The 12,989-nt window shown below is 43.5% G+C and overlaps 1 protein-coding gene across 6 annotated transcripts in view; it reads left to right on the plus strand.

Moving 5' to 3' along the window:
- The window catches only part of LOC144138220 (BAI1-associated protein 3-like), a 500,259-nt gene extending 487,864 nt beyond the window's left edge, over positions 1–12,395 (plus strand). For all 6 annotated transcript variants that reach the window (XM_077670407.1, XM_077670408.1, XM_077670411.1 and 3 more), the window contains one exon: positions 338–12,395. In XM_077670407.1, the coding sequence (XP_077526533.1) occupies positions 338–423 (86 nt within the window). In that variant the 3' untranslated portion in view covers positions 424–12,395. The remainder of the gene's footprint in view (positions 1–337) is intronic.
- Positions 12,396–12,989: the final 594 nt, after the last annotated feature.

The raw sequence follows: 12,989 nt of genomic DNA on the forward strand, positions 1-12,989 counted from the left end.
ATATTGGGTTACCTGAAGTCACGTGCGTCTCCGCTGTACAGCAGCGCTGGCATCGAGACACGCTACTTGGAGCAGCGGAATGCGGTAAATTTAAATTGACTTAAGCAGACCTCTGGCGTGTTATCCTGGGAGGAACGAAACGGGAGAGGAACAGCATGAGAGGTGAGCGGGAAGCAGAAGGGAGGCGTTTACTTGGCAGGGGTGCCAGTCGACTATCGTCTTTCGTCGACATTTGCAATGAAGTGAGCAGATACGCGGCCGTTTTTTTGTTCTAGCTGAACCTGTGTCGGTGTACAATGAACTAAACTGGTTCCTGTCTCGCTGTCGTCTGTCGCAGACGAGATCATGTGTGCCCTGGAAAGCCGGGCGTGGGACAAGGACGCCCAGGAGTTCGTGAGGCAGCAGAAAAAGAGGAGATCCTGAGTGGGGGGGGCACCCCTCTGCCGCCACCACTCGCTCGGCGCCGCCCCCCCTCGCCGCCGCCATGCCAGCAGCCCTCGCCGCCTCAAGTGCCATCTCCGCCTGTCTTCTTGCCTCACTCCGCCGCCTTTCACGCCCGCCTCCGGCCAACCGCCGGGCTGCCACTTGCTGCCGTTCGTGCAACTAGGGTGACTTCGTCCGAACGACCGCGTTTCATCCGAGAGCCGAACTGCGAGGCGACGCCTCGCCTCCTTGACTATTCGTACACTGCACGTCTGTAGCGATCGGCGGCAGTGTCGATGATGCCCGAGTGGCGCAGCGTGTGTTGCGCACGACATCTGCTCAAACGGCGGATGAGATCGTGCTGACGACTGCGAGTAGGTTGACCAGAAAAACGCAGTTGGTCTCTACCGAGGTAATTTTCATTTCCGCGACGGGCCTTCAGTATCATCTGTAGCGGTAAGATCGTCCGAAAGCGCGTCCCACATCACTGAAACCGGTTTGCGCGTTGATCGTGTAAATGTTGCTTTCGTGGTCCTCGTTTATATACACCAAGCGGTGTACTTTACTCGGTGACAACGGCTTCTTCCAAACTTGAACCACTTGCATGTGGCAATCGCTAGGGTCCTGTAGTCATACATGTACGCATTTGCTGACCTGTACAGTGTTATCTTGATTCAGCATGCTAAGGCTTTATGATTCTTACAAATGATGCGGTTACTAACTTCCATATGTTGCAGTGCCCAAGTATGGTGGAATGAGTGAATGGCTTTACATTAATCTTCACTATCAGAAGAGGAAGTAGCGTCTTATTTATCACTGCTTTTTTGTACTTTTAGTCGAAATGGTTGTTGTGGGAGTTTTACTTCTGGCAGCAGCAATGGATCACTTTTATGTTGAGATGAACTTGGGAACATCTATAGATGACAAAAAGTGTCTAAACGCAACCTGTTCCTAGCTGCTGTTTTCCTGCATATCAGAATTAGCTTGAACAAAGAGGGTGAAAGGCTCGTAAGAATCCTTGACATATCTAAACATATTTAACTTATTTTTGGCAAGGATTGCTCTATAAATATCTATTAATATGATGATTATCTTGTGGACAGTTTTACGGGGAAGATCTGGGAATGAATATATGAAGATATGTTCTGTGTGAGATCGGTCCGTGTACGCACAAAATTTCTAGTCTTAGGTAGGAATTTTTTTTTTGAAGAAATAATGCCTGCTATCAGCTGTTCTGTAGTGCTAGTACCAATGGACTTTCAGGTTAGCTAATTAGATGTTAATCTAGCTTTGTGTCAGTCAGATTGTGAGCCAATCATGCTAAGGTGGCCTCAGTTACTTAGTTAGTTACTTACTCAGTTACTTAGATACGTAATTCATGACTGTTTTGTTTTTTGCACACAGAAGTGTGTTTCTCCAGATGGGACGAACATCATGCAACCTGTTATTGCAGGTGTATTTAGTGTGGAACGAGGAAATAGGAAAAAGGAAAGGGAAAGCGGGTGGCATGTCTTAGCAGCGCGAAGGTTATGTTTGTTGGTGAATGATTGTCTCATCGTTCCTCCTTTTGAATCTGTAACTACTCGTCGCATTGCACTAACTGACTTTGTAGGGGGCTTCTTGCATGTTGATTCTGATCACCTTTCTTTTTATCCCACGGACACAGAAAATTTACATCTTGAAGAAAATTCGGCCGATGTTTTTTAGCAACTCTTGTTTTTCTCAATTTTAACGTTCGCAATTGCAACTGCTGTGAGAGTGTACACAACTTGAGCTGCAGCACGTTTATTTGTTTGTTTTTTTGTGAGCCAGCCAGCACGTTGTCATTTTGGTTATTGCTGCTGAACCTTACAGAAAACAAAAGTCTGAATGCATATGTCGGGGTTTGCTTAGGCTAAATACTCAATCAACTCTCGAGGCACTGTGCCAACCATTATGTGAGTAATGGCTCACTTGCCCTAACAGGGCCCTAAAAATGTTGCATAGTTGCTTTGAAATGTTATAAATTAGCCAGTTTCTAGGCTGTTGCATCAGAAGTTTGAATTTTTCGGTGTTTTGTCACCGCCACTGGTGGAAAGGTCGGTAACAGTTTTGGCAGACATGCCAGCGAGAGTTCCGTTGAAAGTTGCTTTCTGAAATTCATTAATCAGCTAGGAAATACAGAAATACAGGCGTGCAAATATTTTCTGCTGCGCGTTATTGTGAGGTTCACAATGCCAAGGAATTCTCCCAACTTTTATCGAACCTTCCTTCCTCACACCACAACATCACAATCTCGGACTGATATCAATAGCTCCGCAAGCCTTTCGATCCTGCTGCGTGCCCTAGCCCTATTTACACGGGCTTTTTTTTGTAACGTAAAGATTAAAAAAATGTAGTTGATCTCTCAGCCAGCATACATCGGTCAGTTTGGCATCAAAATATGTACCAGTAGGATGCACATACAGTACTACCATAAGCATATCCTTTTGCAAATTCTATTTTTACCTTCTCACGCCATGCGGTCAGCGTGTTTTAATCTAGGCTACCATGTGCTGTTCTAGCTTAGCCAAACATAGTGATTTGACACAGCTTAGCACCTCTTCTCACGCATATTTCTGTCATCCTAAGAAAAAAACCTCATTAGTATTTCGAAAAATAGTTCCGACTTTGATCACGTTTTTTGGTAAACAGTTTTTTAGGAAACGGACTTACTAGAACGTCTGAGGGCCAACTTTGCCGCGCTCTCCTTAAACACAGCGTCTGCAGCTCGTCATGGCTGTTATCTGTATAAAGCTGTCACCTTTGAATATCTGTGTGTCTCCTCCGTCGCAGCTTTCTCCCGAAACACATGTGTACATAGCCTTCACAAGGTGCCCACTTTACGACGTTATCACCGTCTGTGGTTCTTATCCGTCAGACGTAATTCTGCAGGGTCTTCGCTACTTACGTATTACTATGATAAACAATGGTTTAAGAAGTCGTTTAACTGCTAGTGTATCGTCCTTATAAAGAAGTCAGGTCGCACCAGGCTATTCTTTGCTCTCGTGCTGCGTTTATTCTTGGGGGTTCACAGTTATAGTTGCACGTAATGCTACCTAAAGTTGATGCTAGCGTCACAAACCTGTACTGCATAGGTGTATCTAAAAAAGTCGGTAAATGAGCTCTTCAAAATGTTTTCTGTACCATCTCATCCTTATGAGCATAATCCGGCATATCAGTTTACACAAAGTTGGTTTTTACGTGATAACTTTTAAGCGCACACTCTTAATGTTTTATGCTTTCTGCTGCCTGATGACATTGTCGCTTTGAGTGGCATCTGTCACCACTTCCTGTGACGATTTAGCAACATTGCCGTTCTATACGGCATCAATCACAGAATATCTAGGAACGTATCTGTGTGTTTACGGGAACATGATTTTTAATGCGCAGTACGTATGTAGAATAATCTAACGATATTTGGCCTCGAGTAATGTTCTTTGCATTCGGAAAGATCGCAGCTATGAGAGAGAAAAGAATAGGTGGATATCAGCGCACATCCAGACCAGAATGCTAGGTTATTGAATTGCATGGTTGGAAGAAGAGATTTTATACTAAAAAAAATGTACTGTGTTACTACTGGGCATACATGCTTGAGTACCCACTTGCAGAAAGCATGCATCATAGGCGAGAATTCGTTGGGGGCCATCAATGCGTAACTTTGCTTCATCTTGTTTTCCAAAGTTTTAAAATAGCAGCAGAAGGCGTCAAAATCAACTGTGTAAGCGGTCAGTCGGCGCATTGGTAAACCGAGCTGAGGGTTATCGACAAAACTGGATTTCTGTGCACATGACAACTGCCTGACGCTTTTAGCGAGCTCGGAGGCAATCCTTTTCACTTTACTTCCAGACACAACCAGTTTCCCAGCAGTTAACTCTCATAACTTACTTCAAGCTTTGCTGCGGGCTTAATGGCCAACGTAGAAAACTTACCCTCGACATTTCCGGTGCGTGCGTGCGTGGGCTCCGACCGTAACGCCAAACAGCATCCAATGCAGGGTCCAAGGCTGAACGTTGCCTGTAACGATCGACTAATGAACAGGAGTGCATCGTTTCAGCGATTCAGTGCGTGCGCTTACGACTGTCACTTACCGATTCCCTCAACGTATTCCACCCTGCCTGGTGAAAGCCGATGTACATACTCGTAGCCGAACTGTTTCTGAGAGCCAAAAAGCTGTCGCTAGCTCCGTATCACCACGCTGAGTTTCTCTTGCACTCGTGGACAATCGCAAGCTGTTTAGATTCGTTGCGTGTGCCATTTTTGTGTTAACCAGTCCCTGCGCCATGATCATGTGCTCGTCGTGTGTGCGTGTAGATTGGAGGAATGCTGTCAGCCACATTGTTACCGCATAGGAGAAAGCTCCCTCCCACGCCACGCGAGGCATTTTGTGCGTAGAGAGTTTAGCTCCGTGTAAGCCGTTCCGCGCTGTTCGCCGCACTCTAGCTAGCTGTGAGTTAAACACACGCCCGTCCCTGCGACATCTTCAGCCAAATGACGGATAACGGGGTGAGATGTGGTGGCTGCCGGCATAGCGAGCGATGCGCCGTGTCCTGAGAGCGCTCAGCCCATCACCAGAACATGCATAAACATCTTAGACTTGTGAGTGGGTGTTCTGTGGAATTAAGTTATCCCTGTAGCTTGGGGAGAATTCCGGTCAGGCTGCACTAAAATCGCAGGCTCTCTCACTTTGAAACGCTAGAATGACTCAAAATAGGGTGCAAGGGGGCTGATTGGTGCATGTTTAAACGTGGGGAAACCATTAAAAAAAAAAAAGTGCTGCGCCATATTTTTTATACTGTTTACGTCCGGTTCTTCGCTTTGCCTTCTCACGCTAGAATGACGCTAACAATGTCTAATTCTTTTTGACAGCTACTTAGCTCTAATTCATATATGACGAAAGGGAGAGTTTTTTGGAGCTGCAATCAAGGATGCTAGGCTGCTAAGCCAGTTGCTGAGTTGTGCGCAACCCACTACTGCACTCAGTCGTACAGCCTGTCAAGTTATCAGCTGTCATTGTATAAATTCCTCTTGTAAGAAGCGTTGTTATGAGGTGAAGGCTTCACTTTTAACCCCTGAGACTAAAAAAAAGTCGAGTGAGTGATTAGAGAACGCTAATTTACCGATCGCTCCAGTTTAACTCAATGTTTGCTTCGTAACGACGGGACCACAGTGGGTATCTATGATTCATATAACACACTCTTGGTCAGCATTGTTCCTGATTATGAGTTTTACTGTACTTTCACAAGACCTATCGCTCGTAACAGCTTCCCTAAAGACTATGCCGGCAGCCCACAACAGTAGAGGTTTTTGAGGAACGGAGACAGTGGAAACTCGGCACGAGGGAAATCTTCGACGGTGTTGAGAACAGCGCCCTTATGTCCAGATCCATATTCGTGACTCCTCTTGGTCCAATCTCACTTCTGCATTTATACGAACCAACTAGCTCACACCAAAGTACAGTAGAACCCTGTTGAAACGTTCCCGGTTCGCATGATTTTCCGGTTACTACGCTCTCGATTGGGAATGGTAAAAATGCCCCATAGTGCATTTCTTCTCAGATAGCTCATTTTTCAAGATAGTACGTTTCTCCCTAGCTTTTTTTTTTTTTTTGAAAACCATAGAAATTAGGTTTTACTGTGCTGTTAATAACACTTCACTTCTCGCTACACTGCTTGTTTTTAACGTAAGCTGTCGCATTGCACCATGTAAACCGCATGGCATGAAATTGATGAAAAAATTTAGCTCAAAGAACTCATATGAGTAAGGCGTAATTACGTTTAAAAGCGTTCAGTGAATGAAAACTGAGCCTGACTTCAGTTCTGGCTTCAGTTTGCGCTAATATTTGGGCTGTATAATCTGCAAGGTTCTCTATTCGAGACTTACCGCCACTTTTTAAAGTTTCGTTAAGTGGTATTTTGAGAATCTTTGGAGAGTTGCAGTTGCAGTGATTGTTACATTTTTATTTGAGGTCTTCTGATGGTACTTCGGAACCTGGCACAAATTGGCAACCCTGTTCAACACGCTAGTTGTCATTCGTCAAAGCACGAAAATATCGAATAAAAAAGAGCCATTTGTTATTGACATCAAAAATCAGAATGAGAAAAGAAAAACTGCAGGTTTCATGTAATTCGAGGAAAAATACCGTATTTTCGTGTGTATAACCTGCCCCTGCATATAATCTACACCCCCACTTTCAGCCTGCCAGAAAAGAAAAAAAAAATCTTGGCGTATTGCCCGCAGATTTGATACAGCAAAGGCTGCACCAACGCTACTGCTCAAGCAACACATCGCATACTATGTAGACAGAAAAAGCGTATATTTAGCAAGTAGAATATGCTGACTGCAAGGTGAAAGTCCCAATTCACTCAGTGTCACTGCACTCGTCCTTGTTTTTTTTTTCCTTGTCCTTGTATGTTTTGTGCAATCGCTGCCATGGAAGGCTTAGTCAGTGTTACTGCGTAGGAGCTTCACGGCACAACGCGCATTGCCGTGAAGCTGCACCAAGAGAAAAACCCCGCGTATTATCCGCATCCCTACTTTGCCACTGAAATTTTCACCTTTTTGGTGCGGGTTATACGCGTGAAAATACGGTATTCATTAGTACTGGCGTACCCCATAGCCCGTGTTCCTGTTAAAGTGTAGTATGTGAATCGACAGGTCTAGTTCTCAGAATAATTGATTTCCTTGCTTCGTATTTCTCCGACAGTGCCCACAAGTGTGTTGTGTCCTTTTTGAACAGCGATTTTCAAAAGTTCCGCATGATCTGCTTAATATCTAAACATTTTCTCAGTAGTTCTCAGAATGCCAAGCAGAGATGTCTGACGTGCCGAGTTTCCACGCTCACCGCATTCGATGTACCCAGCCAGCCATACCTGTTCTCAGCTACTCATCATTCAGGCCCAGCAGGAACACATTAGTGGAAATTTCCACTGTAGCGCATCCAGGATATTTTTTCACAGATGAGAGCTCACCGGTAGTGAAAATATTTCAAAATTTGCTACTAATTTTTATACTATTTGGAGTCATTTCAGCGGGAGCCCTACTTTGCTTAGGGATGAATAACAGGGGTTTATCAGGACAGCAAAATCATGAGCTCGTTTGTGCTTGTGATATGTTTCTGCTGATTGAAATAAACAGTGTGCAGCTAGAAATGCTCCACATGAGCACGCGAGGTTAGCCTTCACACTGCATTGAAATGTTTTCAGTGTAATAGGTGAGCGAATGCTTCCAAAAATTGGCATATTTCTCTGGGGCTACCATGATGAGCTGCCTTTGTAGCTCATATTTGAACTTTTAGAAGTGCTATGACCAGCCTTTGTAACTTTTCATATTTATCATAAAAGAAAACTAGACTCGCATACTCACGGGATGCCGTGGTTGTCACATCTGACGTCGAAAAATCTCATTTACTTTTTTATAATTTACTTTTTGCTTTTAACAGCCGGCCACAAACGAAAGGAAGTGATGTTTTCAGCTATTTTGCATTGACCACAAAAGCGGACACTTCAATGTTTTCACATCCGCCAGCCAATGAAGCTGGATGTGTAGAAACCAACCAAGAGAGGAGGGGGGAGACAAGTAAATCCATTTTGTTTCAAAGCTTCGAAAGCCCAGTTTCTTAAAAGCAGTGATACGCAACTAATGTTGACATAGCCTCTAAGCACTGACAGAACTGTCAGGCAGTGGAAGCTAGCATTGATTAACCTTCCTTGCGTAAATCAGGAGCCTCTAAGCTCATCTTTTAATATTGCATCTTTTTGTTTCGTAAAAGAGCTGCGTGCAAATCCTCACTCATAAGGTTCACCAAGTACGGCTGCCTCGGTACGTTGACTCCTTAAACGTGAGTGAGAGCGACAGGACCACGTTCTTCTGAGATTGTCGACAGAGCACTTAAATCGTACACAAACTGCACCTCTTTGTCCGTGCGCATGCTTTCGTTTTGTATGAGCCATGCACCCTTGAAACTTGTGTCCGGAAATTAATGTTAGCTGCTCTGTAGTTCTGACTGAGACATTACATGTCTCAGTATGGAACTCCCGTAGACAAGAGATCCCTCACCGCAAGCAGTTTGTACCTTCCCTGATAAAGATGCCATCCAATGCCGTTGTGTGTGCCGGAGAGCATTGAGAACCTTTTCCTCATATCTCACTGTTTCGTATGTTGCTACGTGGGAGAGCTGTGAGAATTTTGGTAACTAAAAAATGTACGCTTTTCTGTGTGAATTTTTTTATAAAGGCAGTGTCGAGCAAATATTGTAGTCTTCGCCTAGTCTGCAGAAACAGTTTTGAATGCCCCAAAAAAAATGCTGGATGTACATCCTTCGTCATCACGTAACTTTAGCTGTCTACGGACCAATATCTGTTTTCAGTTATCCCCAAGGTTTTCGCAAACAACAGAATGATTGAGTGGTAGTGAGGGCTCTTTGAGATGGCTGAAATTTGTGAAGCTTTTCCTGGCAAAACGCGTCCAATCTCTTTCTCATAAAATGTTTCATGTCATGTGAGTGCTACATTTAGACCACACAAAAAAATTCTGGGCCAAGACAGCTAAATTGTTTCAAAAATCCACACGTAAATTTTTTTACTGTATTGCAAGACTATCTAATTTTAGCTATGTGTTTACAAACTCTGTTTCTGCATTGAGTAATGCCGACTTTATGGTGCGTTTTATGGTGCGAACTGTCAGTGGAGGTTCGTGCTATAAGACCGCGGCTTTTTTAGGTGAAGTATAGACCCAGTGTAATGATAGTTGTACGCAAGTTCAGAACACAACATTACAAAGAGCGTTCACAAAGGAGTGCTTAATAATATCAGCGGCTAGAGATTTCAGAGTACGTACGACGCTCTATCTTCCCCTTAAGAACTGCATGCAACAATTTTGCTTTTAATTAATCAGTTTCAACATGAAAATAGGGCTTTCGTCCTGAACAGGGCTAGGATTGCACACGGGAGGGACATGGTTTTATCTTATTTGCCATGAAAAAAGCATACCCTCATACCTGTGACGCATGGCACGGGAAACATCAACAGCCAAAAAGCCTTCACCTTTGACTGTTACACTGTCTACAGTTTACTGCTTCTTGTCTGGCAACTGCTGATCAAAGTACTTAAAACGTTGCAGGCCTAGTGGGCAACCGTGCATCTGGTTGGAATGCTAAGTCAACCATTACGCATATTAAATGCAGTTTTCTGCAGAATGTAGATTGTTTGCTCCAGTTAAAGGGGGCTGTTGGATGTCGTAAAGATATTTATGAAGGTTACAGTTCTTGTTTTGTTGCAATCTGTTGAAAGCATGGGCAGGTTTGGTTTGGAACGTTGTTGGCTGTAGCAAGTAAGTAAACATTTTCTGAAGAGGGCTTTCGTACTACCATGCAGGCTTCATTGCTGATGGCTGCATTCAGAGCTTAGCCAAACTGTCAGCTGGAACCCGCTGTTTTTGCATGCCGGTGAAATTTAGTAACATCAACATTGACATTTTTTATCGACTGAACATGTGAAATGCACATGCTGTAGGGAAATTGCATACAATTAAACTCATCGTGCCACACCATGCACAAATACCTTGCGGTAAAGTATCCTTTTTTGATATGAACTACTGTGGCTCCCGTAAGCTTACTTAAATAGATAAAAGAGAGGGCATGTGTATGGTATTTCTGATTTAGATCCTTACTGTTTCGCTTGCATCATGAACATTGTAGGCTGTTTGATTTGACTCTTCAAACCAATTTTAACATCAGCCGAGTAAAGACATAAGAAACTGAGCGCATGTTCCGAATGCATGTCAAACTGAAACCAATGTGCACAAATTGTACGGTACACTTGTACAAGTGCCCGTATGCAAGTACGTGATACACAAGTAGTACTGCTATATGGTGCACAATGTAAGATGTCAAAGATTTGGTGTTTAACCTTCCTCATTGGAATGGGGTCAACATCTCTATTACAGTAATATTCCTCTCTATGCCCCACAGTCCTGCTGTAAATTAGCAGCATTTTCATATCATACTAATACGATATCATTTTTCGTCTTGAATGCCTGTTGATGTTATTTTAATTAAGTATGCTGCTGTTTCTTGAATGCCTGTTGATCTTATTTTACATTAAGTATGCTGCTGTTGCGATATTTTTCAAGCTACACCGATACTATGGTGCGTGATAATTTGTCTGTCTTCCTTGTAGCTTGTAGTGCTCTTTGCTCTTTAATTCGAAAGTCTTTCTAAAGCCCTGTCCGCGTAGAGGTAGAACTGGTTCTTAACCAGTTATTTTTATTACACATTTTGGTTTCTACTGCATACCCTCCACTACATTTTTGTCGAGCGCAGTGATTTGGTTGCTTGTGGCATGTTGTTGTGACGGTTTCTAACCTTTGCCCTTTTATAAATAAACCACCTCGTGATAAGCCACTGTACAGTAATGTGCCTGGTTGTTGGTTGCGAAGGTACTTATGGCTGAAAATGTGATTTATTTACTGAGGCTTGTATGAGGTTTTCTTTTTTTTTTTGCATCAGGAAAGAATGAAAAAAAACTCTTTTAGTGAGTAGCATATTGATTATTTTGAGGCCTAAGCCCTTTTTTATTTTTCATATTTTTTCTCGGTACGCTCCCCGAAACGCTGCTTGAGAGCTGCTCGGGGACTTTCCCGGTTTGCTGGCTAGAACTTGCAAAGGATGCGGTGGAGGTTAAGCTTTAACTGAGATTTTCGACATTGTCTTTCTTTTGTTGTCCAAAGTTGACTACAGTTTAATCGGCATGTATAGGCAAGGCGGACCACAACTACTTGTGTATGAACAGACCAGTGGAAGAACAAACAAACTGATCGGACGGCTCTGTTGCTTTTACGTGTTCATTTGCGCTTGTCGCCGACAGCCTAATAGTGTAGTGTATGACACGAAGTCAGTGTGTTGTCACCGTTTTTTTTTTTTTTTTCTCTCGATGTTCAGCTGTATGTCTTACCTTAGTTAAGGATGTTGTCGTCCGCATTCGCATCGAATTTCGATACCACAATAGCTGGCCGGTGTTTCTCATCAGATAAAACAAAAAAAAAATAAAACTTCGGAGTATTTATTTCAGTTTTTAACACGTGGTCAACATTTTCTAACAGCAATTGGCCCCCAAGTATCATCATCTTACGCTTAGCTAATACCGTATTTATTCGATTATAAGGCGGTCACGATTTTGAGGCGAGGGCGCGGTTTGGAGAGTAAAAAAAACCGCCATTGAGCTTCGAATATAAGGCGGGGTATGACTCTGAGACTACGGATTCTGGAAAAAAAGCCTCTCCTTATATTCGAATAAATACGGTAATGCGAGTGTGTGTGTCTTTGAATGCTTACCTCGTGAAGGACAAAGTTATTGCATTGCGTTTTGACCGCAGTGACTGAAAGATCGAAGGAAGAACTTACTCACGATTAAAAAAATCCAATTTGAACCATGTGACCACTCATAGGGAAGGCCACCTATTGGCGATATTGAAATTCGATGCCCCGCCCCCCCCCCTTCCTAGTTGTGGGTCAAGAATCGACCCTGCGATATCAGCCCCGAGTCTTTTGCACTTGTACGTACGCGCCTCGTGTTGTTCCAGCACTTTCCAAGCTAAACCGCAGCCCACATGTCGACTGGTCGAAGGTTTTTTCTACGGTGATGTTCCCCTCTCCCCACCAAAGCACTAAACCTATTTTACTACGGACCCACTTTACGGTGCTGAAGAGAACGGACGGCGGCCGGTGGAGATTGTTGTTGTTGCTGCACACCTGTCTTTGTATAAACACTACGCGAGGGTTAATGGACGATACTTTCACTTGTGTCACATCATATCCTGTATACATGTATCTACACGACATATATATACATAAATATACATTATATGAGTATAATATTATATATATACACGCGGACACGGCCAATGATCACCCGTTTACCGAGAAAGCTGAAATAAAGAGCACCTCTTGAACTACACCCGGAGCTGCCTGAATTCTTCCCGCTTTTTATAACTGGCACAAAGTCGACATATTCTTCATTGCTCCTACCATGTTGTAAGAGTGTCATTTAATACCAAAGCCAGTAAAAGTCAAAACAGCTCGCACTAAAAAGCTGCAGTACAACAAATGTGTGGCACATGTGTTGAGCTGTATGAACTTAATGGGCCTCACTATGTTTATTAAACTCTAGGAACTAACAGAACAGAACCGCATTCATTACGGCACTATTGTTGTCGAGGTGCAGTTTTCACTTCTCGAATGATTCCTGACGTGGTAGAGTAAAAAAACAATAAATAGGGACGAACACGATAGCGTTGAGCAGGCTGTAGGAAGCGCTAATTTACCAAAGGCGCCGCCGCGACCCGTCGACGCTGAGCCGACGACGCTTCTCTTCGCCGGAGGTGGAAGAAAAAAGCCGCCAGTTGCAAGATTTCTGCTTAGTGACGCGCATGGGAGACTTTATGACATGCACAGAACATGATGGCAGAGCGCAAAAACATGCAAGAAAGGGTGGCAATGCAATAACAAACTTCGCAATGTAACTATGAGCTTTCCGCTGCACGTAAAAATG

The sequence above is a fragment of the Haemaphysalis longicornis genome, unplaced genomic scaffold (genome assembly GCF_048455015.1).
Source record: "Haemaphysalis longicornis isolate Haplotype H1 unplaced genomic scaffold, Haemaphysalis longicornis Haplotype H1 scaffold_5, whole genome shotgun sequence".
Lineage (NCBI taxonomy): Eukaryota > Metazoa > Arthropoda > Arachnida > Ixodida > Ixodidae > Haemaphysalis > Haemaphysalis longicornis.